General features: G+C 43.5%; 2 protein-coding genes across 3 annotated transcripts; both read left to right on the forward strand.

The window, feature by feature from the left end:
• The first annotated feature begins 4892 nt into the window (after positions 1-4892).
• swi5 (SWI5 homologous recombination repair protein) lies at positions 4893-9663 on the forward strand. The gene is made up of 5 exons (XM_068705852.1): positions 4893-5076; positions 5925-5973; positions 6148-6251; positions 6591-6685; positions 9577-9663. The coding sequence occupies exons 1-5, from the start codon at positions 4982-4984 to the stop codon at positions 9639-9641; spliced, it is 408 nt and encodes a 135-aa protein (XP_068561953.1). The 5' UTR covers positions 4893-4981; the 3' UTR covers positions 9642-9663.
• On the forward strand, positions 9609-25717 carry slc27a4 (solute carrier family 27 member 4). Of its 2 annotated transcripts, none has more exons than XM_068705849.1 (14): positions 9609-9666; positions 13828-13989; positions 16244-16454; positions 16558-16741; positions 19289-19447; positions 20669-20738; positions 20919-21010; positions 21399-21508; positions 21775-21984; positions 22333-22459; positions 23054-23191; positions 23371-23535; positions 23741-23887; positions 24757-25717. In XM_068705849.1, the coding sequence occupies exons 1-14, from the start codon at positions 9653-9655 to the stop codon at positions 24912-24914; spliced, it is 1947 nt and encodes a 648-aa protein (XP_068561950.1). In that variant the 5' UTR covers positions 9609-9652; the 3' UTR covers positions 24915-25717. The 2 variants fall into 2 exon arrangements, with proteins under 2 accessions (XP_068561950.1, XP_068561951.1); XM_068705850.1 differs by lacking the exon at positions 9609-9666 and adding an exon at positions 11880-12271.
• The last annotated feature ends 1659 nt before the right edge of the window (positions 25718-27376 follow it).

Consider the following 27376-nt stretch of genomic DNA (forward strand, 5'->3'; position numbering starts at 1 on the left):
TGTACATTCATATGAAGTGCCTCTTGATTTAAAGGTTCATCGATGGACGTTTTCTGTAGTGAGAATGTGTCTGAGCAGGACTCCACAGGACCAACGGTGGACTCAACCAAAAGCATGGTGCATTGTCCTGGATTATCTTATTAAGTGAACTGCTGAACACAGTGTAGAGATCATCTAGTCCCACTCCACCACAAACGGCAGAGTCCTGCAGAGAGTCCTGCAAGAAAATACAAAATGTACTTATTTTTGTATAGGCCACAGGAATGAAAGTGGGATTTAGACCATTAGGTTTACTGATCAAAGCAGATTTGACAGAAAACATATAAGATAAGAAGGTATTACAATAAAAGGGAATAAGATAAGAAGGTATTATTATTAAAAAGGATCAATTCTAATACTGATTCAAAATAAGAGTTTAAGTCTGAAGAAGACACTGTTGTAGCAGACCTGTGTTCATGTAGTAGAGAGTAGGACCATAATGCACCCTAAGTTGATCTAGAAATTAAATTTTAAAAATGTCCCATCCTATATTGAAAAGCAATTTAACTCGGTTTTGCTGGGCACATATGTCGGCTATTTGTTGTTAATGAAGCTAGTAAGCCAACATCTGTTCATCGTCTCAACTCACAGAGGGAAAATTATTGTTATTGCCTAGCGGCAGCCAGAAATTAGTCTCTGAAAGCAAACAGGTGTAAATATGTCTCAGAGAGAAATCTGTTTTTTTATTTGATGTTAAAGGTCAAACATTAGACATACTGTAACGTATAGAAAAGTGAAGCCTGACAAACCTCTAACCGCAGCAACAGCGGTTCGGTCTGTTTGCACACAGATCCAGTCAGCCCTGAGGTGACGAGGTGAGCAGCGTGACAGCAGACACATTTGAACGGGATGGCTAAGAAACAAGAATGGCACGCCTAAAGTGTGATGATAAACCAACCTGACAGTCAGAAGCGAGGAGATGATAGCCTGCAAAGTCATCCGGCTAAAAGACGAAAATGGGAAGCTTTATTTTGACAATAAACGGAGTGAGTCAGAGAGGCAAGCAGACTAATCACACAATAGGAAAACAACTGAAAACTCTTTCAGAGAGGAAATCGAGGTGGTTATTAGAAGGATGAGTCAGAGCTGATGAATGAGAAATAGCACATACCACCGAACACACAGACAGATGGAGGCGTATAGGAGCTGATATCAAACCGAGGCCTCCCTGGCACAGACATGAATAGCCATTTTGTGACGGCATTAATACAACGGCACTGCATCGCACATGAAAAGAGCCTTTCTCATTACGACTGATTCTCTGTGATGTGGCTACATTCACACTCATTTATTCCTACATGACTTGCACTGTAACAGGGAATTACTGTCACGCTAGCGTTCCGCACGCAAGGAAAAATGGCAGCAAATGTATTTATGTATTCTCTTTACAGTCATGATTTACATGTGATGCCGCTACTTGTCCGATAGCGTCACAGTGTGAGGTCTAGAACGCGTTTTAGCGTAAACCGTAGCCTGGCTCAGAGACAAGCTGCTTTGTTCCATTGCTCTGTCAAAAGTAAAGGCATCTTTAACATTCAGTCACAAACGCCTGATGTGGGAATCAATACTGTTTTTTGATTGAGATGTTGTTGTGAAAAGGGAGGTTGGAGGTTTGTGGCGACATCCTTCCATCACGGCCGACACTGTCCAGCTCAGCAAGAGTCTGCCTCATAACTAAAAGGAAGCCTCACAATCTATCAGCCGCTTTCTCTCGAAGAGTCCTTCACCGAGGCTCTGGGTGCGTCTGAACAGATAATGTAAACACCAATCTTTCCCCCTAAGTTTACTCCAGCCAACCCTCCAGCATGTGATCGATGATTCGCACTGGAATGGTGCACAGCATAGAGTCGACATTTGCATGTGGAGGTGTGTGTGTGTGTGTGTGTGTGTGTGTGTGTGTGTGTGTGTGTGTGTGTGTTTTGTATCTGTTTCTGTATTTGTTTGCATAAAAGTTTGTCCTGTATTTGTGTGAATAAGCGCGTGTGCATGCTTTGTGAATTATTTAGAGGCCTAATCGCCTCCAGTGTAAGCAGAGCTCTATAGCTCGGCCTTTAGAGGTGTATCGATGTTTTATGACACGCTTTGAATCATCCCCCTCATCTACCCCTCATCCTGCAGCAGCGTGCTCACTCTCTCTCTCACCCGGTCTGTCCCCTGTGCACTCTCTCTCTCTCTCTCTAACTCTCTAGTACTTCATGCTAAGTGTGTGTGTGTGTATGTGTGTGTGTGTGTGTGTGTGTGTGTGTGTGTCTATTTTATGCTTCCTGGTCATAATTCCCCAGCAGTGGAATTTAGATGCAGTACAGAGGAGTGGCTGACCCTCCATGAATTATGAACATGGTAGATATGAGGCCTTCCAACCAACATTACAAGCCAAAGCGTCCTGCCCCCTTTCCTCCTTTCCTCTCCTTGTCCCGCTGTTCCAATCTCTTGTCCCGTTCCCTTCTCTGATTCCCATTCCTTGCTCCTCTCCTGCACACATTTTCCTCATACTTGCTTTTCTCACCGCCTCCTCTTCCACCTCCTTCATCTTATGCACTCCTTTCGAATCCTGCTTCACTATGTTAGCCTTGAACTCTCCTCAGATTGTGAAAGATGAATTGATTTCCTTCTGTAAAATTGTGGTTGTTAACTGCTTTTCTTTCTTATTTCTGTGTGGATTTTGGGCAAAAAAAACACAAACAAAAAAAACCCACTCACAATCGAAAGGAACAAGGCCAAGAAAATACAAATGTGTTTGAGCATGAAAGTTCATTCTTCACCCTGGAAACGAGGCAAAGCTCAACGTACCATTTTCCAGACAAGCCAATCACATCCAACAGGCTTCCTCTATGGTTGAAGTTTGCTCATAAAAAGCTAGAAAATGGACCTAAAGTTAAGATTAAAAAAAGAATTCTGAACGCAAACGTGAACTCAATGAAGACTGAGCTGCTCTAAACGTAAAACAGGCCTTTTTCACACGAGACATTTTGACACGTCACAGTACTAAAAGCACACAAACAGAATGAATGATGGCTGAATTCCCTTTAGGTGCTTCACACTCAGGGTTCTGGTACGGTGCATGCTGTCTCACTGTCACACTGTCATGACTTACTGGGACACTTGACTACAACAGAGCCATAATTAATGTTATTAGCAACACCTGTGCTTTCCCTTCTATGACAAGTCAAACTATCATAAAAGCAAATAATTCACTCATCCACCTGCACCCTTGACTATACTTCTAATTATGTTTGTATAAATCATACAGCAGTGTTCCTGAGCATAACGAGGATACGTACAAAACATCCCTTGCCAGTACTTAAGTCCTTTATCTTGGTGTCCCTGAGACGCGTCTCCACCAATATGGACATTACTGCCCAAAATAAACACAGGCAGTGAGTCCAAGCTTCGAGAGGTTGGTAGCACATTAGGAAGGAGCACTTTCCTCAGACTAAAGACCAAAGACTAAAGGCTAATTAACAAAACCCTGAGATGTACAGCAGCTATTCAGAAAATGCAACACACACACACACACACACACACACACACACACACACACACACACACACACACACAGGGATGCATAATGCTGTGTCAGATTTGTGGAGACATCGTCCACAAATCTCTCCCTCTCTCTGTCTCACACACACACACACACACATGACTGCGTGCAGGAGCCATTACCGCCCAGTGTGTGTAATCTTGTGATTTCTAAAAGGAGAAAAGGCCATGCCTCCTGTCTGAATTTTTCATTGCAGACCCTCTCTGTCTCTGTATAACAACTAATAAATAAGCAATGAATCCTGAGGACACAACACAGAATGGATTCAATTTCATGTCCTCCACACCCACAACACCAACTCCCCTGGATACACATTCTGGCTGCCTTTCGTTCTCACTCTCTTCTCGTCTCTATGAGGCTTGTATCTGCCTCTCTGTGTGTTTTAAGAGCTAAATGTGTTGCTGTGTTCCTCTTCCTTTGGTGCTTTCCCCGTGAACTGTACTGGCTCCCGATATGTGATGGAAAAATGTGCGTCTGTGTGCATCTGTGTTTGTGGATTGAACGTGACCTTTTGCTTTTTTTTAATCCACCACCGATTTAGATTTAGACCGCCGGTGGCTTTGAATCAGTCTGAGTGGCACCTGAGCAGTTCAGAGCAGCAGTTTAGACGTTCACATGAATACATGCCACAACGTCTCCCTCAGATTATAAAGCTTTTTCTTAGTCAACAGGGGATTGGGTTGTTACAGACACACACACACACACACACACACACACACACACACACACACACACACACACACACACACACAGACAGAGAATAGGAGAACATATATGTTGTGAGGGAAATCAACAGTGAGATGTTTTGAAGGCAGAAATATAAGAGTAAACTTAAACTGTATTTTGTCGCCATCTGGTGGTCTCATAAGGATAGTGGCGTGGTTGACACATCCCACTCAAACAACATGATTTGACTCTGGTTGTAACAATTAGACACACAAACCCTCTTAAGTTTAGCTTGAAGACGGATATTCGTGCTGACGAGTAATTATATAAAATGCAGAGGGATCTGTGAATGTTAACGAAAATGGCATTTAGCCCACTTTTCTTAATTTACTGTAGGTAGAAGACAGGAGGCCAGATTCTACAAAACTCTAGTAGTGCTGATTGCTATGCATACAACCACAATTAAATGTTGGTTGTTTATGGACAGAGATAGTGTTTAATGGTTTGAGAAGTGTCAGAAGGAACGAACTAGCGTTAATATCAGTTAAATGTGCAAATATTGTAAAGTCTCCCAAAACTCTCGCGAGTGGATTTATGGAAGTCCCGCCTCTCGGTTTCAACAACCAATCGCACGTCTGTTTACCGTCAGCCGCGAATTGTGAACTTCCTACTTTCTTCGGTGATCATTTGCTGCTCCTACTATAGCGCACGTACTCTTACATTAAAGACACTATGGACACAGAGGAGTCTGCTGGAACTCACTGTAGTCACGAGTGTCCAGTTTCAACACCGGAGGCGAACGACTTGAAGAAAGGAGCAGTGAAAAGGTAACGTTCGCTTCTTACACTAACAGGTAACGTTAGCTTCTTACATTAACAGGTAACGTTAGCTTCTTACATTGACAGGTAACGTTAGCTTCTTACATTGACAGGTAACGTTAGCTTCTTACATTGATAGGTAACGTTAGCTTCTTACATTGACAGGTAACGTTAGCTGCTTACATTGACAGGTAACGTTAGCTGCTTACACTAACCGGTAACGTTAGATTCTTACACTGATAGGTAACGTTAGCTTCTTACATTGACAGGTAACGTTACCTTCTTACATTGATAGGTAACGTTAGCTTCTTACATTGACAGGTAACGTTAGCTGCTTACACTAACAGGTAACGTTAGCTTCTTACATTGACAGGTAACGTTAGCTTCTTACATTGGCAGGTAACGTTAGCTTCTTACACTGACAGGTAACGTTAGCTTCTTACACTGACAGGTAACGTTAGCTTCTTACATTGACAGGTAACGTTAGCTTCTTACATTGACAGGTAACGTTAGCTTCTTACACTGACAGGTAACGTTAGCTTCTTACACTGACAGGTAACGTTAGCTTCTTACATTGACAGGTAACGTTAGCTTCTTACATTGACAGGTAACGTTAGCTTCTTACATTGGCAGGTAACGTTAGCTTCTTACACTGACAGGTAACGTTAGCTTCTTACATTGACAGGTAACGTTAGCTTCTTACATTGACAGGTAACGTTAGCTGATAACCACGGGCATACCGTTATTTTAAGGCATTGCTGATTAACTTCTTATCACATAATTCTTTATACATTGTCTCATCAAGTTTAACACATCCTATCTTTAACAATAGTCCCCCCCTCCCCCTCTCCCCCTAGAACTCCCTCCTCAAAGTTTAAGAGAGTACACTCCAACTTCAAATCACCTGTAAGTAACCCTCTCTGTCTGTAAAACACACGCACGCACGCACGCACGCACGCACACACACACACACACACACACACACACACACACACACACACACACACACACACACACACACACGTGCGCATACATCCATGTGCATCCCAGCATCATGGTTGTCTGTTTTGCACCTGACAGCTCCAAGTGACAGAGAGCGCTAAAGTTAGCCCTGCAGAGGAGGTGGCTGAGCTGGAGAGGAGGAGAGAGCAGCTGGACACAGAGATAGCCCAGCTGGAGGCTGAGTGAGTACAGCTGTGTGTGTGTTTGTCTTTGAGGTCCAACTTCAATGGCATGCTAAAGGTTAAGTATGTGGTGTTGATGATTTAGTTTAGTGTTAGGGGCCAGTGAATCTATAGTGTTGATCCCCACTATAATCTGCTCTTCTTGCCTGTGTATAGTTTAGTTAATCTGATATGTTTTTCAGTTCTTTGTATTTTGTGTGTGTTTGTGTGTGTGCACCTCTGCATGAGCATTTGCACATTGTTTTGTGAGACTGTGTGTGTGTGTGTGTGTGTGTGTGTGTGTGTGTGTGTGTGTGTGTGTGTGTGTGTGTGTGTGTGTGTGTGTGTGTGTTTCTCCAGTGGATGCAGAGTAGAGGAGCTGGAGCATCATATTGATATGCTGCATGAATACAATGACATCAAAGACATTGGACAGTCACTCCTGGGCCGTATTGGTAAGAGAAATGCTTGTGTAGACATTCACTATATTTTAGCAGCATATAAACGTGCATAATAGTAGAATTAAGTCCAAAATTTAAAAATAGATGCTGGACAGTGATTATAAATAATGTACTTATGGGTAGCTTTTGCAATTCACTTTCATGCTGATCCTTTTATTGCTTGATTCATTCAACCCTAGTGGGAGCTTTCACTCCCTTAGCTCAGTACTTGTGATCAAATCAGCACAATGACATCCTAATATCTGATGCACGGTCACATGGGGAGTGTAGGAATGGGTCTAATGAGGTGTGGAAAATGTACGGCATGACAGCAACATGAACCACCCACAGTGTCTACGCACCTCTTCTGCTGAATGTAGCAGCCATTTATAGGATGCATCCTCTCCTCCCTCTGTTGGCAGCGGGCTTTTTTTATATACATATGACAGATTAAGTCCAGTTGCAGTTACGATCGTGTGAGACATTTTTCAACTACTTCCTTGCAGACTCTCCACGCCGAGAGAAAAAAAACGAGTGTTGCGAGATGACGGCTGACCAAATCTGTCTGTTGAATGAGTTGAGTCACGTTTTTAAACCTCTTGGCTCATTAATGATGAGGCAGTGTGAACACTGAACAGACTAGATGAGACATCCAACAATATGTCTTTTTTTTTTTTCTCTGGTGTGATTCGGACCAAAGAAAACAAACTGTACAAACGTGTCATCACATCCTTAAAACTGCTTAAGTTACTGAGAAGAATGTAAATATTAAACAAAGACAACATCATGTTCACCACATGGTCCTACAAGGTTGGTCTCAGTTTAATACCTCATGGTATTTTGAAGGGTACGCACCAATTAAATATATCTGTGGAGAACATGAATGGGAGTGTACTCCTACAAGCTGATATGCAGCCATATCCAGCTTTATGTTTGATACAATTTGCATTCAGGTTATTTAAAAGTAAATCATCAAAGGAACATTTGAATAAGCTGTTATCTGATTACGCGTCGCTTGTAAGGAACGTGTTGTTGCGCAGCCAACCACCAGAGGGCAGCAGAGCAGTGTCTCTGTTTCCATCTGAGGCCTTAAATCATAAACCAGAGCCAGTTTTAACTTCGGACAGTATTTAATCCCACAACGCTGATTCTGTTGACATTAACATTCCATTGGCCTGACTGTAAAAACTTAATTTAACACTTAACTGGAAAATGTCCTTGGTTGCCTCTGCCTAAGCCACTGAGAGTTCTTTCACGTTCTGTGTCCAGTAATATGTTGGCAAATATTGATAAGCATTGTTGTCACACGTGAGATGATGATATACATATGAATATTGTTGAAATTGCGTTACTTTTGGTGCTATAATTAATAATCACTTTTACTCAAATCACTGATTCCTTTCTCAGAGAGATCATGAAGTTGTGTGTTGACGCCCCCTGACAGCTTTTGTCATCATTCTGCAAATATCTGGGCCCACACTAGTATAAGTCAATAGGCTACAATGAGTGTAAGTCTATGTCGTTGAAATACATTTGTGTGCATGTGTTGCAACTGCATCAGGGTGAGGAAGTGCGGAGTTCACACATTCTGCTCTTGTTAAGGAAGGTTTTGGTGAATCATAGCCAAGTCCCATTATGGTCTGTGCGTGTATCATAACAAACATGACTTTAGGCCTACTTTTACATGCACATGCTTGTTTGTGTGGTGTCATCTGTCATCATTTGTCTGGACACCCTCTGATTTAGTCTGCTGATCTTTGTGAAATATGAACACAGGAACAACACCGATCAGTCGTACATTTCTTAAACGCTTTGTTCTCGCTTATTTCCCACTTCTGCCGTTGTCTGTTGAGGGAAAAGTGGTCTATCTGGTTTCATATCTATAGTGTGAGTTTAACGCTCGCTATCTCTTAAATTGTGGGTCAGTACAGTGCAGAGGAGAGTCGGGATGATAATGACCTCTTAGTGAATGGAGGTGGCGTTTCCCCTTTGTCACAATGGCAGTCTTTCACATCCCTCTCACACACACACACACACACACACACACACACACACACACACACACACACAATTACAATCTCTGTCTGTCTTGCAGACGCATACACTCACTAACTGTCAAATACAAAAGCTTGCTATCATCCTCTATTTGCCCCCATCGTGTTCTTTCTCTCAAACACACACACACACACACACACTTTCACAAAGAGTGTACACTAAACACTTGCTCTTGTATGCCTTTTATTCTGAGAGGGAGGAGATGGGCGGTCTGAAGAGTGAGAGAGGAGGCAGTATTCCCCCCCCCAAGACAACTGTCCCTTTGTCTCTCAGGCATTGTCACGTCTCCCAACAAATCTTCTGAATCTACACATTTTCAGACGTTTAGAGCTATTTATTTAATCCAGGAGTTTCCCTGACGATACATTTGCCATTGTCATGATGTCATTGTCGTGACAAAAAGGTTGATTTTGTGGACAAGATGATAAATTAAAGTTTTTGTATTTACATTTTCAGTTGGTGGTGAAAACAAACATTTTGAATAAACAGTGAAAGTGTTGCCCCGCAGGTCCGAATATGATTGACAAAACATCAAACAGTGAACCTCTCTGTAGCTTTCGGCCTTCAAACCCCCTTATTTCAACAGCACCGCATGTGCACACCCACCATATGAATACGATTTGATTGAGTAAAGGACAAACCGTTGCATCACTTTAGAGCTGAGCTATTAGAACACCAGCTAAAGATGTCGAGTGTGAGGAGAAGATACTAGTTGCTGCTTCTTCTCCAATAAGATCCTAGCAGTGCATCACATTAGCATGCTGTAGACCGGTCTGTGTATCAGCGCTAGAGGGAGTTGACCCCGTTATCCGCTGAAGGGGGTCTGACCCTTACTTTGCTATATCTTGCAGCTGCTGTGAGGGGGACCACCACACAAGATCTCTACAGCCACTTTGGTCTGGAGCTGGATGACTGAAAAATAAAACGATGAAATCACAGAGGTGAGAGTGGTTCCTCAGACCAAGGAGAGAAAAGACCAGAGAAGATTGATTTGGACTTAAAGTGTGCTCTCTCAGGCACAGCTTCGCCCATTTTCTTGGTCATTTTTGTTTTCACCTCTTTACCGAGTGAGATTTCTGAAGTGGGAATGAGCGTAACACGAGGAGAATGATATTTAAGAGGCCATTAACTCCAGCCTTTTTTTGTTCTGTTTTGACATTTTGAGATTATGTAAATAGAGTTTGGATGATGGCTGCATGAGTGTTTACTACTTTTCTGGCTCTGGTTTGTCATTACCAAAAAAGAGGGAATGCTGGAGCATTGAAGTGTAACATAAAATGCACTAGCATCTTGGTACGTGATGCTTTGCAAGCTGACAATAACATGTAATAAATAAGTCTATTAGACCGCCACAGACACCATGTTTCCATTTGCATTGTCACGACATTGTCCACTATGGAAATTAAGTTGGACACATCATAGTTATAGCATTCGTTTTGTGGAATGAAATGGTAATATTTGACATTCATTCCTCCAACCATGAAGTAAATGCATTGAAGTGAAATATTGAAATGGATGCATTTAGCTTATTTTATAACACGCCTGTCTGCTGAATTCAACCCAAAAATACGACCCATTAGTTTGCTAACATCCCCCTTAAGGTCACGATAATCAGCACCCACAGTTCTACTGGAGGGGAAGGATATTAGGTAACGATCACTCCTTTTCAGTTTCCTGTCTGTCTCCACTGTACCATCTGCAGTTCAACTAAAAAGAAAGGGTTGGCTATTTGCTTCCTGTATTTAATAAAAACTCCATAATGCTGCTCTGCTTGCAGGACATTTTTAGAATGGTGAACAAACAACAGAGGCTAGCAGCATAATATACTGGGCGTGTCCTTATCTGTCTGAGAACCACTGATAATGTGTCTTCTTGGACTGATAGCGGCCCCCGATGATGCTCTGCTGTGCCTTCATGTGAAATTGTGAGAGTGACTGGTGGAAATAGTGCTCTTTTATCTCGTCTGCAGGTCAAAGCTCATCCTATTTATTTTTCTTATCCTGATCTGTGAGTTGCCTAACGCTCATTTAGCATCTCACATACTGGGGTCAGTGTGGTGTATACACTGTGTTTGTGTATCCAGATGATAAATGTCAAGCTTTGACTTTTATCTGATGAGACTTTGGTGTTGTTGAAAATGCAATCAACTATTTGAAAAAATGGATGAAATTAGAAGTAATTGTATCCTCATTCATTTGGGCTCTCAAATAGATAATTAGGGAAGTAGCCTCGTTTGACCTGCAGCAGTGTCTTACGGCACGTTTTTACAGTCTGTTCCCTAATAGTGTGTTTCATGACATGTCACGTTGCTATTTTGAACGCTGTGTGAAATGTCAGCCTCCGGCTGTCATTCAAACTAGGCCTAAGTTATTCTATTGCGTCGGCGTTTGCCACAAGACTATTCTCGGCTTAGAAGGAATCAGTCACCTTTTTATTGCCATATTTTTGCACATACAAGAATTTGACTTTGACTCACAATTGTGTTGTTATTATACCTCATGTGGTTGGAGCAATTGTTTTACAGCCACTGACGGTTATGTGGCACAATTCTAATCATCTTACTGTACTTTTAAGTATATGTAAGCTGCACCTACAGCATGTTTAACCTTGTGAGTGCAAAGATAACTGCAGGTTTTCATTTGCACAGATATGCTAGAGATTTTAAATTCCAGCAATCAGCTGATGTAGCGTTCGGTTGCAGGCAAAACCTGCAGACTGGTGCGTTTTTTAGTGTAGATCTTGGGCCTCGGTGGCACCTACAAGAGAGGACCAGGCTATTGTTTGACACCCTTGTTCTGCCTCATTCCTCAATGTTCCGCGGGTCCCGTTCAGCTGACGGATGCGCAGTTAAAGCGCATCTTGTGGCCGGGCGCGGAGTGACGAATGGCAGTGCGGCGCAACCTTCTTAAGCCCCACGGTTCCGCATCAGGCTCTTGTCACTACCGGGTGGAAAGCGATCTCGCTTTCTGTCGGCCAGAGCAGGCAGGGCCGCACCGCATTTCCTCTTCACCGAGAGCCGCAAATCCCGCCCCTTGCCGGATGGGATGTGTGCAGAACCGCCATCCCCCGATTGGTCCAGGCACCTGTCCGTCAGCGCTTATTCCTGATGCACTGATGGGACGCTAACGGCGGTGGGCGGGCGCAGCTAAGAAAATTATAAGGTCATTTGAATTGCGCTTGCTAGCGAGCTTATCAGCTACAATGATCCCAGATATGATATCAATAATTGTGACAATGAGCGGATGATGATCGCCGGGTCAAAGTCGACGCGCACAGTCAGGCGAATTTGACTCGCGACGCACGGGAGAGGAGCGGAGCAGCAGCAGCAGCAGCAGCTCATTGTGGTATTACGGCAGGAGGGGATCCCGGTGCGTGTGTGTCCTGTCTCTTCGTGCGTTTCTGTGAGCCTCTTGTCAAGCGGCGAGGAGCGGACGGGGCGACCAGGCGAGCCTGTAAGCCGATCAGGGTCCAGATCGCACGCTAACGGGTTTCACGTCTGGGATTTCTGCGCACCTACATGCTGTGACGGTGGGAACGAGGTGCAAGGTATGTAAGCAAGAAAAGAGAGAAACCGAGATCATCCCCGCCACAGACCGAGCTGACCGTGCGCCCCCGCGACGTTCAACTTCAACGGATGGCTCTGGTTATTGTGTGCTGGGAGAACGGGAGCGAGCTGCGACTATTGTCCTCTGTCAACCTTGTGGGCGATCGACCCACTCACGGCACTCGAGAGGTGGCGCGACACTTTAATACCGGGCAGCTCCCGGTCCATTGAGAGGTCATTTATGTGAACGTGGACTGCATATTTTAGCATGCATCGTCTCGCTCAAAGAGGCTGCTCTCGCGCTTGTCCATCCGCTTCCGAGCTAAGCCGATGCGCGCAATATGGTGCGCATCCTGCTTCCCAGGCGCGCCTGTGCCCATGATAAACCACATCGGGTTAGCGCGATGCATATTGTCCAATAACGGATGCCAGGCCCTGGCTCTGAAACGCGCACATGGCATGGTTAGCGAGGCGTAGTCTAACCAACAGTGGGTTGAGCCTCGCTATCATTTCCCCCATCCACTACCGCAATATGATGCTACGCGCTTCTTGAATTTCCGGGTGTAGCGGCGGCGAATGATGAAGCCTTTTTTTCTTTTTCTTTTTTTGGTTACAGCGTTCTTAATTCATAATTTTTCCTTTATACATCTTTAAATAAAACGCCATCATGTCGATCCGTGGGACATTCAGAATGATAGTGTTGTAGCACAGAGCGCTGGTCTATATTATAGCAGCAGACATATTGAATCGCTGTGATATAGCCATCCTCATCATTACAGCCTCATGCAGGGAGACGGAGCAAATACACAGCCAGTCAGCATCTTGGCTCGCGAGGAAGAGCTGCAGGCCTTCTGCCTTAAAACGAATATCTTTCAAATATGATCAGTTGTTGTGAAATTACAATCCTGCAGGTTTTTTGTTTTTTTTCTACATAGGCTAATGAATATATAATAAGCAGCAGCCTATGTACGCCTATCGTTTACCGCTTTAGGATCATATTCCTAGCTATTAGGTGGCACTGAACACCAATGTCAACACACGCTGTCCTCTGCTGCTCTCAGCAGGCGCTACAGACACTTTGCTGTGAGTTAGAACTTCCCCAAGGTCTCCGTAGCCTTGGCTTTTATTCAACTGCAGGAGAAAATAACATTTATTCTGCCTGTGTGAGACAAAATGCATATTGTTTTACTTGTTTTAGGAACACTTGCATGACAACATACAGTATAGTTACATATGGGTAACTGCTTCCTCATTCGTTGCCAGCTCGCAAGTCAGTTGATTAACTTGGGCACAGGATGTCGACCCCAAATCATAGATTACATTCTTGAAGTGGTTTCCTTAAATGCTATCGTGGGAATGTTCAGAATCGGTGTTCTTTGCTTTCCTTAATCGCATGTAATCTTTCTCCTACTGAACCAATGTTTGGTCTGAACTGTTGCTGTGGTCTGCAGCCATTATCTGTGTGTGTGTGTGTGTGTGTGTGTGTGTGTGTGTGTGTGTGTGTGTGTGTGTGTGTGTGTGTGTATATATGTTTATATGTGCTGGTGCATTCTTCCAGGATGATGCGTCTAGCGTGTACCACAGCCCTGCTGTTCGTGATGAGGCTGCTGGTGGGCTTGCCTTGGTACCAGGTTCTCCCAGCCATCCTGATCTTCTACCTGGGAAGCGGAGGATGGAGCTTCCTGCAGATTTTTGCCAAAACCATTGGCAGAGACTTACAGTAAGTGTGAGGAATGTTGTGTATGTGTTGGCCCGGTTCCTGTGTTAATGAAACCTAGAAACTTCATGTAATTTGAAACTTTTTCTTTCAAGCATTTACAATCATTGCTATTGATTACTATCTAAAGTGGCTAAGTGGAGAGCCGGGCCGCCTTTCAGTCAGAGGGTCGGGGGTTCGGTTCCTGCTAGTCTCATGTCAATGTGTCCTTGAGCAAGACACTTAACCCCAAAATGTCTCCCGTAGCTGTGCTTACAGTGTGTAGATAGATACTGAATTGTAAGTCACGTTGGATAAAAGCATCTGCTAAATGACCATAATGTAATGTTAAAGGAGCCACAGCCAAAACGTGCAGTGTCACTACACTACGTATCTGTAGTCCTATCATTGTCTCAATGTACTGTTAAAAACGTCTTCTTTATAAAAATGGGTTATTATTCCTACAGTGTTCATTCAAGCCACATCAATAGCAAATGTGTAATTGATAACCACAACTATCAAAGTTCATGAAAATAATTGAAGTCAGCCAAAACAAGGCCTTGGACGTACAGTAATGCGACTGTACGGTTTGATTAGTGGACATGTGTGCTTGTTACTGTGAGAACGAGCTTTTCCATTGGAGGAACATTTGCAAGTTAAAATTGCAAAAATGTAGCCGTACATGTTTTTAAAAACCAGCTCCGAAGAACTCACCAAAAGGCCGGAGGCTCTTCCTCCGCAGGCCTGCTTTCACAGCCAGGGTTAGCGAACAAGCTGCAAACGCCTGTCGTGTGTGTTTCAAAACCTGACATGGCAGGTAGCCTGAACTGAAGGACAAAGGACAATAGAGAGGAATGGGAAACAGCAGATCTTTTTACTGTCTTGCCTACAGCCAATATTTACATTTGGGGGTTACCAAGGTAATTGGTTTGTGATTAACTTCCTTTTTACCTCTATAGCTCCAGTCATTGTAAAACAGGAAGTTGTGAAAGTGTTAATGACCTCTCCATGACATATAAGCAAAACTGACCAAACCAGAAGTAATCAGTTATTCTGTGACCCATTGTGTCCAAAACATGGCCTCTGTGTTCTCATTGGTTAGAGAGTTAGAAATCACAGTTTCCAAGGCTGTATGTTTAAAGGCATTTTTGCTCCAAATAAGAGCTTGCCATAACTACCGTATGTTTCCTCTTTAGGCCTGTTACTAGCTTCAGCTACCTAGGTGTGTGCACACGCTCATACGCAAACACCCCTCGCTCACTTTAAGTGCAGTTCTGATAGCGTTGTAATTATTTGTCTATATGTTGATAATGGCTGAAGCCCCAAGGTTAAACATGTACCACATCTGACCCTGGCAAAGCATGCCCTTTCTCCAGTGACTCATTTATTCCTGTTCAGTAAAGTACTGTGACGAGGCGGAGGTATTTCCGCTGTAAGAAGCAGAATTGTTCACACCTTAATGCCTTCGTAAGCTAACCCAACCTAGCTGTGATTGTCACTAGGTGGGTCAGTTGGTGAAAAAGCCTCTTTTTTTACAATAACTGGTTGTGCAGTGGAGCTCATGAAACTCATGAATGTAGAAAAAAGGAACAAAGAATTTAGCACAAATAAATAATATCAGATTTATTAAAGATCTAACTAAAAGTCACTTTTCCAACTACAGAAGTATCTTGAGAGAAAGATGATAATTACAAAGTGCAGCTCCTCTGTTGCAACACAATGAGCTCCAGACAGCTAAGGGTCCCACTATCTGTGCCTTCACACCATAAATGTAAATTATTGAGTGACGTCCTTCCATTTAGGCAGACTTTGCCCCGGGACCCACCCGGCTATCTCTGTCATAATGTTTTATGTCTTGTGCTGTTACCTTTTACACAGTATAGGAAAAACGATGAACTTTAGTTGGTCAACTACAGATGTAGATGAGCTATTTAATAGTATTAATACATATTTAGCTTTGAATATCAAATCACTATGAATGACATGTCTAGTTATTTTCCAAATTTGGGCCCTTTAGCTACAAATGATGCACACCAGACCTCTTATTACTGCTGACCGTTATCCAAAGAATATCTTAAGCTTCTTGTTGAATTTCTTGCCATCCATGCAGGGTGTGCAGAGGACGTGGCTGGTTTCCGTTCCTGTCGCTAAAGTGCAAAAATCAACACCACAGACTGTGCTGCCAGAATTGTAAAATTGTAACAGAATCATACCAGGAAGAGTTATTGTAAATGGTCTGTTTTCTCCATTTTAATAATATGTTCTCTTGCTCCTTCAGTGCGGCAGGTGTGCTATTGCAGGTGAAGATGAACGTCAGACGCCACCTCCGAGAGAAGAACACCATTCCCAAGATCTTTGCTGAAACGGTGGCCCGCCACGGGGACAAGACGGCGCTGATCTTCGAGGGCACTGGGGAGAGGTGGACCTTCCGACAGTTGGACGAGTACTCCAACAGAGTGGCCAACCTGCTGCTGGAAAGGGGTTTCCAGGTAGGTCCTAACAAAACAAAATAGTCCTGAAAGAATTGGGGGGAAAAAAAATCGGTTGATGACAATCTGTAAAACGAGCCCCTCCTTTTGTTTCTTTCTTCAGGACGGCGACGTTGTGGCTCTTTTCATGGAGAACAGATCCCAGTATGTGGGCCTCTGGCTTGGCATGGCCAAAATCGGCGTAGAGGCCGCTCTTATAAACTTCAATTTGAGACTAGAGGCCTTGGTCCACTGTGTCACCATCTCCAATGCCAAGGCTGTGGTGTTTGGCTCAGAGCTGAATGAAGGTAAGAGCTGGGAGGATTGAGGAGGATGTGCAGAGTTAGCAATTAGAGAAAGATCTGAAGGATATGTTGGGCAGATTTTGTTTGTTATAGTTACAACATTGTCAAGTTTATGGCCAGAAATCTGAAGATGGTCTGGGAGGACTTTACAATCTGAACAGCGCTGGTTTCTGCTGATGAGTGCTGTTGTGTTTCCTTTGTGATGGGATAGGTGAGTGGTGCAGAGAGATAGAGCAACAGAGGTCATAAAAGATAGATGGGTTTCAGAGGAGGTGTCTCTTCAATATCAGCCAGTGGAGCTTTAAATGGCTGATGGAATGGAAAGAGGGAGTTGGAGAAATACCTCCATCATCAATCTGCCCGGTTCAAGGTCTGAGATGGTCAGAAAGAGAGCTGATAGATGATAAACCAAGATGGATTCAAGGTCTATATGGAAGAACATCTAAAACGACAAATTAGCAGATGTAAAAAAACAGTGTTAGATAAATATTTAGCTTTAATGGATAATAATTACAGCATATAAGATAATTTGATATAAACATTTTTTGTATAGCACCTTATTTCATTCAGACGTTTCTCTCCCCAGCAACGTTTTCTAGCTCTTCCACAACCAGCTCAGGATAAACAGATGAAAATGGATGAATGGATGAATGGATGGATAGACGGGGCCAGATGTGAATTGATTATGATATATATATATATATATATATATATATATATAAAAGGACAAACTAGCTGCAGGTCTTCAAAGAAGCGAGTGGGAAGGATATCAAGAGGACAGGATGGCGGCTTCATATTGGTTTATGGTTTTGGCCAAATTAACAATTGAGACAGATTTAAATATATATTTTGAGAGCAGCAGAAATGAGGAGGAGATTCAGGTGTTACAAGAGACAGTGAGGTAAAATGGATTTCTTATATATTAATGACTTTGTTGGAAAAGAAAGATAAAAGCTCCTCGCAAATCTCTGTTGAGGGCTCAATTCCATTAGGTGGGGCATCTGTAGTGCAGCTAATAAATTCAATGAGCACTCTGGTGTTACGCTGGTTTCTCTCAATGATCTCAGCAAAGTAGTTACCTCGACCATTGTGAACTGCTGAATTGACTGTCAAAGGTTCCTTCTCTGGACTGATTTTACGACAGATTCTCTCCAATGAACGGATTTCCTCATTTATCCATGGCTGAAAAGTCTTCTTGGGCTTTCTTGTGTTAAAAGGTGCAATTCTATTCAGAACAGGTCGTGTTAAAACCAGACCGATACTATCTCATTGGTGTCAATGGAAGAGCAAATCTGGAAATCAGAGGGCAAGGTATTGTTGAATAAAATACAATTATGATCAGTAGCCCGAATATCAACGCAGGGTGGCAAATAAAAATCACCAAGAATCAGAATAATGTCAAATTTAGGGATGACAATTTATGAGAATTCTGAGAATTCTGTTAAGAAAACAGTTCAATCAGAATATAGAGGGTCAGTGGATTCCCTGAAATATTCATTTTAGATGTAACTTCTGTCTCATAGTGGCCTGGAGGGAAAGTGAGATAAATTAGGTAGAGATTTCCTCACATTTGACACAAATTGCTTTACCGCATGTCTGGAGAGATGAATGCCATCCCATCTATGTTAATGTTCCGTCTTCTAAATGGAAACAAAGTGGTCAATAAAATCATAACTAGCAGCCGTGCAGAAAGTCTGTAGCCAGGAGTGTAGACTGAAGAGGCAGCTAGAACATCCAGTATCTATATCCCTGTGTTTTCCTGTTAGTGCTGCTCTAGACCTTATATTTGTTGTATTGAATAATAAACAAATTAGATTTAAGATTGAAATCAAACATTACATGATCAGATGTGTGTATTTGTGGAGGTTTTCTTTAAAGTACAAACAGAACAAATGACTTGTTCTGATGTCTCATATACTGACCTGTGTTGTGTTATATTATGTTGCTTAGACTTGGGACACACTAGCGATATGAAACTGCAGCAGCTCAGTTGAATGGTCAAACATAAATTAGGGATCTATTTCAATCTCCTCATCACCCTCTTCTGGGTCCCTGCCCAATCTAAGAAAGCCCCGATCTCCACAGCGATACAGAGTGGATGAGGTTTGAGCTGTTCATCCCGGGATCGATGGAGCAGTGTTTGTGTTGGACTCGTCGTGTGCTTTATACCTTTTTAAGTAATTGGAAATGCAGACTCTTTGCTACAGAGCAGGCCAAAGTCAAGCAAGTAGCATTACTACTGAGCCAGCATGACTTCAGGCGTCTAAATTAAGATGCACTCTTTTTACAGGGGGGGGAGTATGAGAGCAGTTTGCTGCCCCCTTCTAACATATTGATACTCTCATGCCTTTTCGTCACACTGCACCTTTCTCCTCTCCTTCACCTTCCACCTGACACCCCAACTCATTTCAACCTACTCTGACACGTACCTCCTTTTTCCCCTTTGTCTGCTGTGGTGCTTAAATGTTGTGCCGCATGAAGTCCTCTTGTAATTTGGGATAGTGAAACGTATTAACGCTACTTTAAATGTGTTTCTGTTTACCCTCACAGCGGTGTCTGAGGTCCACAGTCTAATGGGGAAAACCGTGCAGATGTTCTGTTCAGGAGACTGGGACCCCAAACGAGTCCCACAGGGAACCGAGTGCCTAGAGCCCCTGCTGGATAACGCCCCGTCTCACCTGCCAAGCCGGCCGCAACGCTGCTTCACAGGTAAGACCGGGAACGAATCTGGGTCAGAGTTCACCGACAATGTTTGTCGTTAAACAAAACTACATTTTACAGATGCTTTTGGGAGTCATTTTAGGTGATGCTTCCTGTGGTGTAGTAATAATTATGTGTCCTGGTCATAAGTAATGATAATGTTTCAATCAAAAGTTCAGTACTTACTCCAACCAAAGCAATACAGAAATTAATATCAACCAGAATTTGCTGCTGTTATTGCTGTTGTAGTTATTTGGAATTTCCGATGACTCATCACCAGAGACTATATTGGTTTCTTGTTTCTAAGGCAACTACAGTGCATGGGTTAAAGGGAGGACAAGTTGAATCCACGATATCAACAATCAAGTCATGTAAATCATACTTGTATCACACATTTGCCTCTGAGGGCTTTACAATCTCCAGGGCATACAATGCAATCGCTCCAGAAAGCCTCGGTTCACATAAGGAAACGAGCTAGAGGAGACCTGCTCACTCACTTCCGCACTTGAACACTATATCTAATCACTGGCTGCTGCAGCAATAAAAACCTGTGACCTTTGTTCATGTTCACACTTGGCAAGACTTGGCTCCCATTCAGCTGATATACAAATGTCAAAGGACCCAGTGAAGAGGTTTGAAATTTGTATATGGATTAAGGTAGCATGTAGCCACCATGATCCAGATCTCTGGCTGTAACCCGGAGCTCAGACCTGTATTTCTGTTTAGCGGTTTGAGTTTATTACAGATACAATTGGTTGTGAGCAGGAACGCAAAATCCAAAAACGAGTGTTTCATGGCCAAAGGAGCTCCTCAACTGAATTTAAAGCCAGTTTGTACACATCTGGATGTTGGCGTTTGGTCTGGACTGGATGGTGCTGTCTAGGCATTGACCACTTTGCCCACACATCGCACTCTCCCAGAGATAAAAAGAGACTTGTTGGTGTCATTTTACAATCGTTAATAATGGATTCTACTTTATTCTGCCTCTATGCATCAGTGTTGTAACCTATTCAAAATGAGCTTTCAATCAGAACTGTGTATTGGCCTGTAATTAAGGATGGAAGCCAAGCGTTTACACTCCTGCACAGCTAATCAGAAGTGAGCATTTCAGCAAAATGTATTTAAAAAAAGAGTCACACATTTGAACATAACAGAGCTTTCATTTGTACGCCCCTGAGTGCGCGAGCGAACCAGTCACAGCACATTGAGTTTTCTCACTCTTTTCTTCAGATCGCCTGTTCTACATCTACACGTCAGGAACCACTGGGATGCCTAAAGCTGCTATTGTTGTGCACAGCAGGTAGGAAGAAGCCGTGCGGCTCACTAGCAGACACACAGGAACTCTGCAGCTGCTCTCTTTGTTGATCCGTGCCGCTTTCATGTGTGGTATAAATACTGTTGGAAGAGAAATATATATAAAACTTGGTTTTGTTTTGACGTATTTTTGACTTGTCTTCTCGTGCCTCACCCTTGTTTTCAGGTACTACCGCATGGCAGCCTTGGTATATTACGGCTTTAGGATGACTCCAGATGACGTGTTGTACGATTGCCTTCCTCTCTACCACTCCGCAGGTAAAACTATAAATGTGTGGGATTAAAGTTGATATTTTATAAGTTCAAATCTGCAACTTTCCCTCATGTCCGAAAGCCCGTCTGTTCTTGTTTCGTTGCATCAGTTCCTTTATAATGTTCATCTTGGTGAACTTAGCTTGAAACAGCATCCAGGCAAAGATAGTGGATGAAGCCAATTGGCAACAAAACGTGTTGCTATTGTTGACCTGTGCTTTTGAATGAGTGTCTTTTCTGGCAAACACTTAGTCTTGGTGTTCTTGACTTCTCCGCTTACAGAAAACGGGGTACAAGTAGCATGTTGTTGCTTTAAACTATGTCTTTGTATGTTTCCACGTTGAGGCTATCATGCTCTGACCATGACAATGTTTCGTAATTCTTTTTACCACAGGTAACATTGTGGGAGTGGGCCAGTGTATAATACACGGCATGACTGTAGTCATTAGAAAGAAGTTCTCTGCCTCGCGTTTCTGGGACGACTGTGCCAAATACAACTGCACTGTAAGTAATCATGTGGATCACAAGTCACCGCCAAAGATTTGGTGGGCAGAGTAGCACACCGCAATCTCACAGTGTTACTCAAAAGATGTCTTTCCTGTCACTTTCTTTGAAAATAATCTCAAGATTTCATGTTCTTCCCCAGTTAATCTCTCTGAATCCCTTTTTCATTATCGTAAGCTTGGTGTTAAATCAATGATTTGTCTGTTCTGTCTCATCACTAAACTTTTGTTTCCTTCTCACTATCATCCTGCTCCACTCTCCTCCAGATTGTGCAGTACATTGGTGAGATCTGCCGATACCTGCTGAACCAGCCGGTTCGGGACACGGAGAAACAACACCGGGTGCGCATGGCACTGGGCAACGGCCTGCGCCAGTCCATATGGGAGGAGTTCATGAACCGCTTCAACATCCCACAGATCGCAGAGTTCTACGGCGCCACAGAGTGCAACTGCAGCCTGGGCAACTTTGATAACAAGGTGGGAATGTGCAACGAAGTGGTAATGATGCTCTGACCAAACAGGTTTTCAGCGTTGTTGTTTTTTTGCCTCGATTTTCTTTGTGTTGTGCGTTTTTAGTCGGTAATGTTGTGAAACACCCTCTTCTGAAATCCTTAAGACTACCACCACCCACTCGCCTCAGAGAGTTTCACCTTACGTTGCTTTTCTCTCTGATCCTTTTCATGTTAAGCAGTTATTCTAAAAATGTTGTTTTCAGTTTTGGTTGCTTCTAAACACAAGACGGGACGACACACTGCGCTGCAGTTTGGCCGGTTGGAACCGGTCCGCCTTGTTCATCTTTTTTTTTTTTTTTTGTCTGTGCTCTAGATTGGAGCGTGTGGCTTCAACAGTCAGATCCTACCCTTCATCTACCCCATCAGACTGGTGAGGGTTGATGAGGAGACCATGGAGCTCATTAGGGGACCTGATGGCGTCTGCATTCCTTGTAAACCTGGTAGGTTTAATCTATACACTTATTAAATGTCAACTTTACACTTAAGTGCATACAGAGTGGTGGTGTTAAGCAGAAAAAAAATACCTCATGAAGCGCAGGCAGCTGCTCATATAATCCCATCCACATCGTACGTTTTATTATCAGTGGAATAAAGCTGGACACATATTCTGTACTATATGTACGTCTGTACCGTATGTACAATGTGCTTGTTCTTTATAAATAGAGAATATTAAATGGAAGGAAATAGCCCCATATGCTCAGAAAACCTAAGACTGATTATGATCATACATCCATCACAAATCACTACTCTGGGCACACTGGGGTTGTTCTTCTGGAAATGTTGACATCCAAAGTTTCTGGCTGAAGAAGGGGGCTGAACACTCAGCTCCCTGGTAAATAGGCGCACAACAAGGCTTCAACAAACTCCCTCAGAATGATCGCCTGGCATTGTGTAAGCGCTGTAGACACACAGTCACACACACACACTTAGTCCTGTCTGAAACCCCTGACGGAGCTCAAACAATCCACTTTACATGCGATTAGCCAATATAATAGGCAGTTCTGCATTCATAAATTCTTCTGTTCTCTCTCTAGGTGAACCTGGGCAGCTAGTCGGCAGGATCATTCAGAATGACCCTCTCCGGAGGTTCGATGGCTATGTCAACCAATCAGCAACCAGCAAGAAGATATCTCACAGTGTGTTCAAGAAGGGAGACAGTGCCTACCTCTCCGGTTAGAGTCTCTCTCTCACACACACACACACACACACACACACACACACACACACACACACACACACACACACATACATACATACATGCATAGTGAGTTATTCATTGTACTCCATGCTGACTGACTAAATGAATATGATCTATTCTCCCCCCCCCCCCCCCCCCCCATGCTCTCACCAGGCGATGTGTTGATCATGGATGAGTGCGGCCACATGTACTTCAAGGACCGTACAGGAGACACTTTCCGCTGGAAAGGAGAGAACGTCTCAACGACCGAGGTGGAGGGAACTCTCAGCAAGCTGCTAGACATGAAAGATGTCGTTGTCTACGGAGTGGAAGTACCAGGTAACATCTGTCAATACACATGCTCGAATATTTGAATGTTAGATACGAGTCAGACAGATCACAGCAGAGAACATGTGAAATACGTGCTGCCTCAACAGAAATAAAAACACAAACTGACTACTCCAAGAGAACATTAGTCTCACCTTCACCCTCAGTGGTCCTCAGAAGCAGTCCTCCGACATGCCCCGTTTCTGTGTGTGCACAGGAGCCGAGGGAAAGGCTGGAATGGCCGCCATCGCTGATCCGTCTCACTCCACTGACCTGGTGAAGTTTGTGAAGGACATGGAGAAGGCTCTTCCTCCCTACGCCAGGCCTGTGTTCCTTCGATTCCTTCCGGAGGTCAACAAGACAGGTAGCCTTTTCTTTTCACTGCCGTGTGTCCGCTTCTGAAGATCTTGATTTGAATGTAACTAGAACTTTGATTGATTTGTTTACACAGTTTTCACATTGTTGGTTGCCGTTTTGTAAACGCCGCATTTAAAATCCGCTCCTCCTCTTATGTAAGAAGCTGAAACCAGAAGATGTTTTTTGCTTGAAAAATGACTTAACTGAACAAAATTGTCAGACAAATATTGCTCATTTTAAAAATGAACATTTGATTGAATAGTGGTTTGTTTTATATTTTTCTAAAAGTAGTTAAAGTAAAGTAACTATCAGGGCCTGTGTCCACATAGCCTCTTTTTTCTGCCAGCAAGGTTCTGGGAGCGCTTCATCCCAGCGCTGTATGATAGACCAGCATCGCTGCTTTTTATTATCTATTTGGACTCTTATTTATTTGTTTGACCGTGGTTTTTCCACCATGAGCGCCAACCGGAGGATGCTTGACCTCCATACTGAGCCGTCAACGCTCAACCTGACAGCTGTAACGCAAGATGGACGATCATAAAAGCACCAGCAACAATCTTCATCCGCCCGACCGATCTGCTCCCACAAATGGGCTTTCCGGTCTGTGTTATGACTGTCGGTCTGACACATACAGCTCTAGATTGACAGGCTCAGCCAAAACAAGCTTCTCCTTCATTTTCTACTGTGATGGAACAAGTTTCTGAAAAGTTGAGAGATTTTTAAGCTTCAATACATACGCTCTCTCCTCCATTTGGAACAATTGAAAAAAGACGCTGACACTCAGAAACGTTACGTGGACGCAGGTCCGAAGATGGTTTATTGGCAGCTTAATTGGCAAAATGAAATACCTACACAATCTCTCTGTCTCTTTCTCAGGAACGTTTAAGTTTCAGAAGATGGATTTGCGTCGGGACAGCTTTGACCCCAGCGCGGTGTCAGACAAACTTTACTTCCTGGATTCCAGAAGAGGGTCTTATGTGCAGCTGGACGAGGAGCTTTACCGCTCCATCCTGTCAGGAAAACACAAATTGTGATGAGCAGGCTGACCGCTACATCTACACATGCACACGCACACACACAGACACAGAAAAGAAGACAATATTGCGTGACCAAGAATAGCAGAATGCAGGACCATGTCCCCATAATAAAATACATATAAAGTGATAGCCATACACACTCCCTTGCGCCAATACTCAAATGCCCATTTACAGCTACACACACATTGTATTCCCAAAACCACTTTGCTCTTTAAAATCCCTAAAAGCAGACTTATGCAAGCCCCACACACACACACACACACACACACACACACACACACACACACACACACACACACACACACACACACACACGCAGCACTCCATCCATCCCCAGCAACTCCTCTCGCTACCTCAGCAAACAGAGAGAGAGGCACAAAGCTAGTATTTGGTAACTTGAGACCACCGTTCATAGCCACACAGTCCCTGTCCACACAGGCCTCAAGCAGCCACGCCAATCCATCCTGGTCCATCACACCATGTGTTGCTGGGGGACACAACTGGGAGGGATGTGTGGCGTAGTAGTTGCCTGGCATCCAGAATGCAAAAAACGATTAACTACAGATATCCACAGACTTAAAGGATGCTGAGAAGTCAAATGGAATCAGTACAAAAAGGTGTTTGTGGGACAACAGCGGGACCTGTGAGGACCTAAACTGTCTCTCTGTTTGTCAGTGAGATTGTTTCGTAAAAGACTGGAGGCTCTACCACCGACTTCACCTGCACAATCAGCAGTGACAGACCTGCATGACAACTACAGCTTTTTGAGGTTAACTTTATAATAATATGTCTGGCACCTCTCTGGTCTCCTTGTCTTCATTTCCACCACGCTCTACGGAGTTTGAGATGAAAATAAGCAAAGGACATTAGGGTTTTTTTTGTTTTTTAAAAGGGAACACCATGTAGATGTTAGAGATTTCGGAAAGCCTTTGACGTGTAACCCACGGTTGCAGACGTTGAATTAGACCAGTGGTTGAAGCTGAAAGATCTACTGAAGTGCAATAGGGCTCCAGCGTTTGCAGCGCAACAATCAGCCGCACCACATGAGAGCTGATACGAAACAAAGATTTGTATTTAAATATGTCTGCATCACACCAAATATATTTAAGTTGTAGTGTTTGTTTACATATTTAAGATGATATGAAAGTTTTATTGTTTTGTGTTGTAAAAGCTTTCTCTTTTTGTTCTAGTGAAAATGGTTGTTTTTGCTTCACGTGTCTCCAAATCCGTGCTTCTGTAACTCTTGGAGTCCTTAAAAACAAAGGTGCAAAATGCACAAAGTCAAGTGATCCGACTGATTCAACCCTGGGCTAAATTCATGGGGCTAGTTCCAGAAACAGGACTTCTGTACTGAGCTGACATGCGGTATGTTTGTGTGGCTGTATTGTGCAGGTTTTGTCTTATCACATGGTGTGTGTGTGTGTGTGTGTGTGTGTGTGTGTGTGTGTGTATATTCTTCTGAAACATATGAAGAAGACTTGACTGAAGACAAAGAAGCACCAAATCATCTGATCAACGAGGACTCGTGTTTTCAACAACATTCTGGTGCTAAGGAGGGATGTACTGCCAGATTCAAGAGAGCCCAAAGATCCAAAGTCGGGAGTGGGGACGTTGTCACGGAGCGTGGAAACGGAACGGAAGAAGAAGAAGAGGAAATGTGCTTTGTCATCGATGTTTTGTCCATTGTTTGCAGTAGCTGTCATCAGAGGTTGTAGTAGCATGAATGAGCATCATCAACCACGCCAGCAGAGCACTGTGCCTTTACTGTGAGGTCACCTCCCAGATTCACAGGCCCTGGTCCTCACATAGTATCTCATGTGCTTCCTCATCTTAGATCTGATTCGGCTTCTGTCCACCATAATCTCTGACTTCCCTTGTCACAGTAGCCTCGCAAAGCTGGCCTGAATCATGGGAGCCAGTAGGTTTTATTCTGAACCAGTCCAGCGACCGGTGCCGTCATCCTGCCGGGTGCAGAGGAGGTTGTGTTGATGCGTCGTTGGGCAAGAGGCCACGTTTTGCGAGGCTGCTGTCGTCGTAGCCTCTTGTCTAGGACTTCTCCTCCTCTCTTGCTCTCCTTTGAGTCTCCTCTGGTCTTAGTCCAAACTGTAACCTTAATTTGTCTTCTAGATTTCTTCTCATAGATATTGTTCACCCAAGTTTCCGTTTGCTCAGCATCTTTACGCCTTTTATCATCTGTCTGCCATCCAGCCCGATCCTTTGGATTCATCTCAGACCTCTTCCTCCTCCTCCTCCCTCTCTGTCCGTGTTCATCCAACCCTTTGAGCTGGCTCCTCTGTTTGATCCTCGCCGTCTCCGTCGGGTACCGTTCTCCACCGCGTCTGCTTCACCTTGCTGTTTCAGCTCTTTCCTCTTTGGAGCTCATTTAGTGTTTGATGGAGGTTTCTTTTTTTTTTTGAGAGGTCTGGTGACATAAAACTCCAACTGCACACTCAAAAAGC

This window comes from Cebidichthys violaceus, unplaced genomic scaffold (assembly GCF_023349555.1).
Source record: "Cebidichthys violaceus isolate CVI_PGR_0920_01 unplaced genomic scaffold, fCebVio1.0.p SCAF_12, whole genome shotgun sequence".
NCBI lineage: Eukaryota > Metazoa > Chordata > Actinopteri > Perciformes > Stichaeidae > Cebidichthys > Cebidichthys violaceus.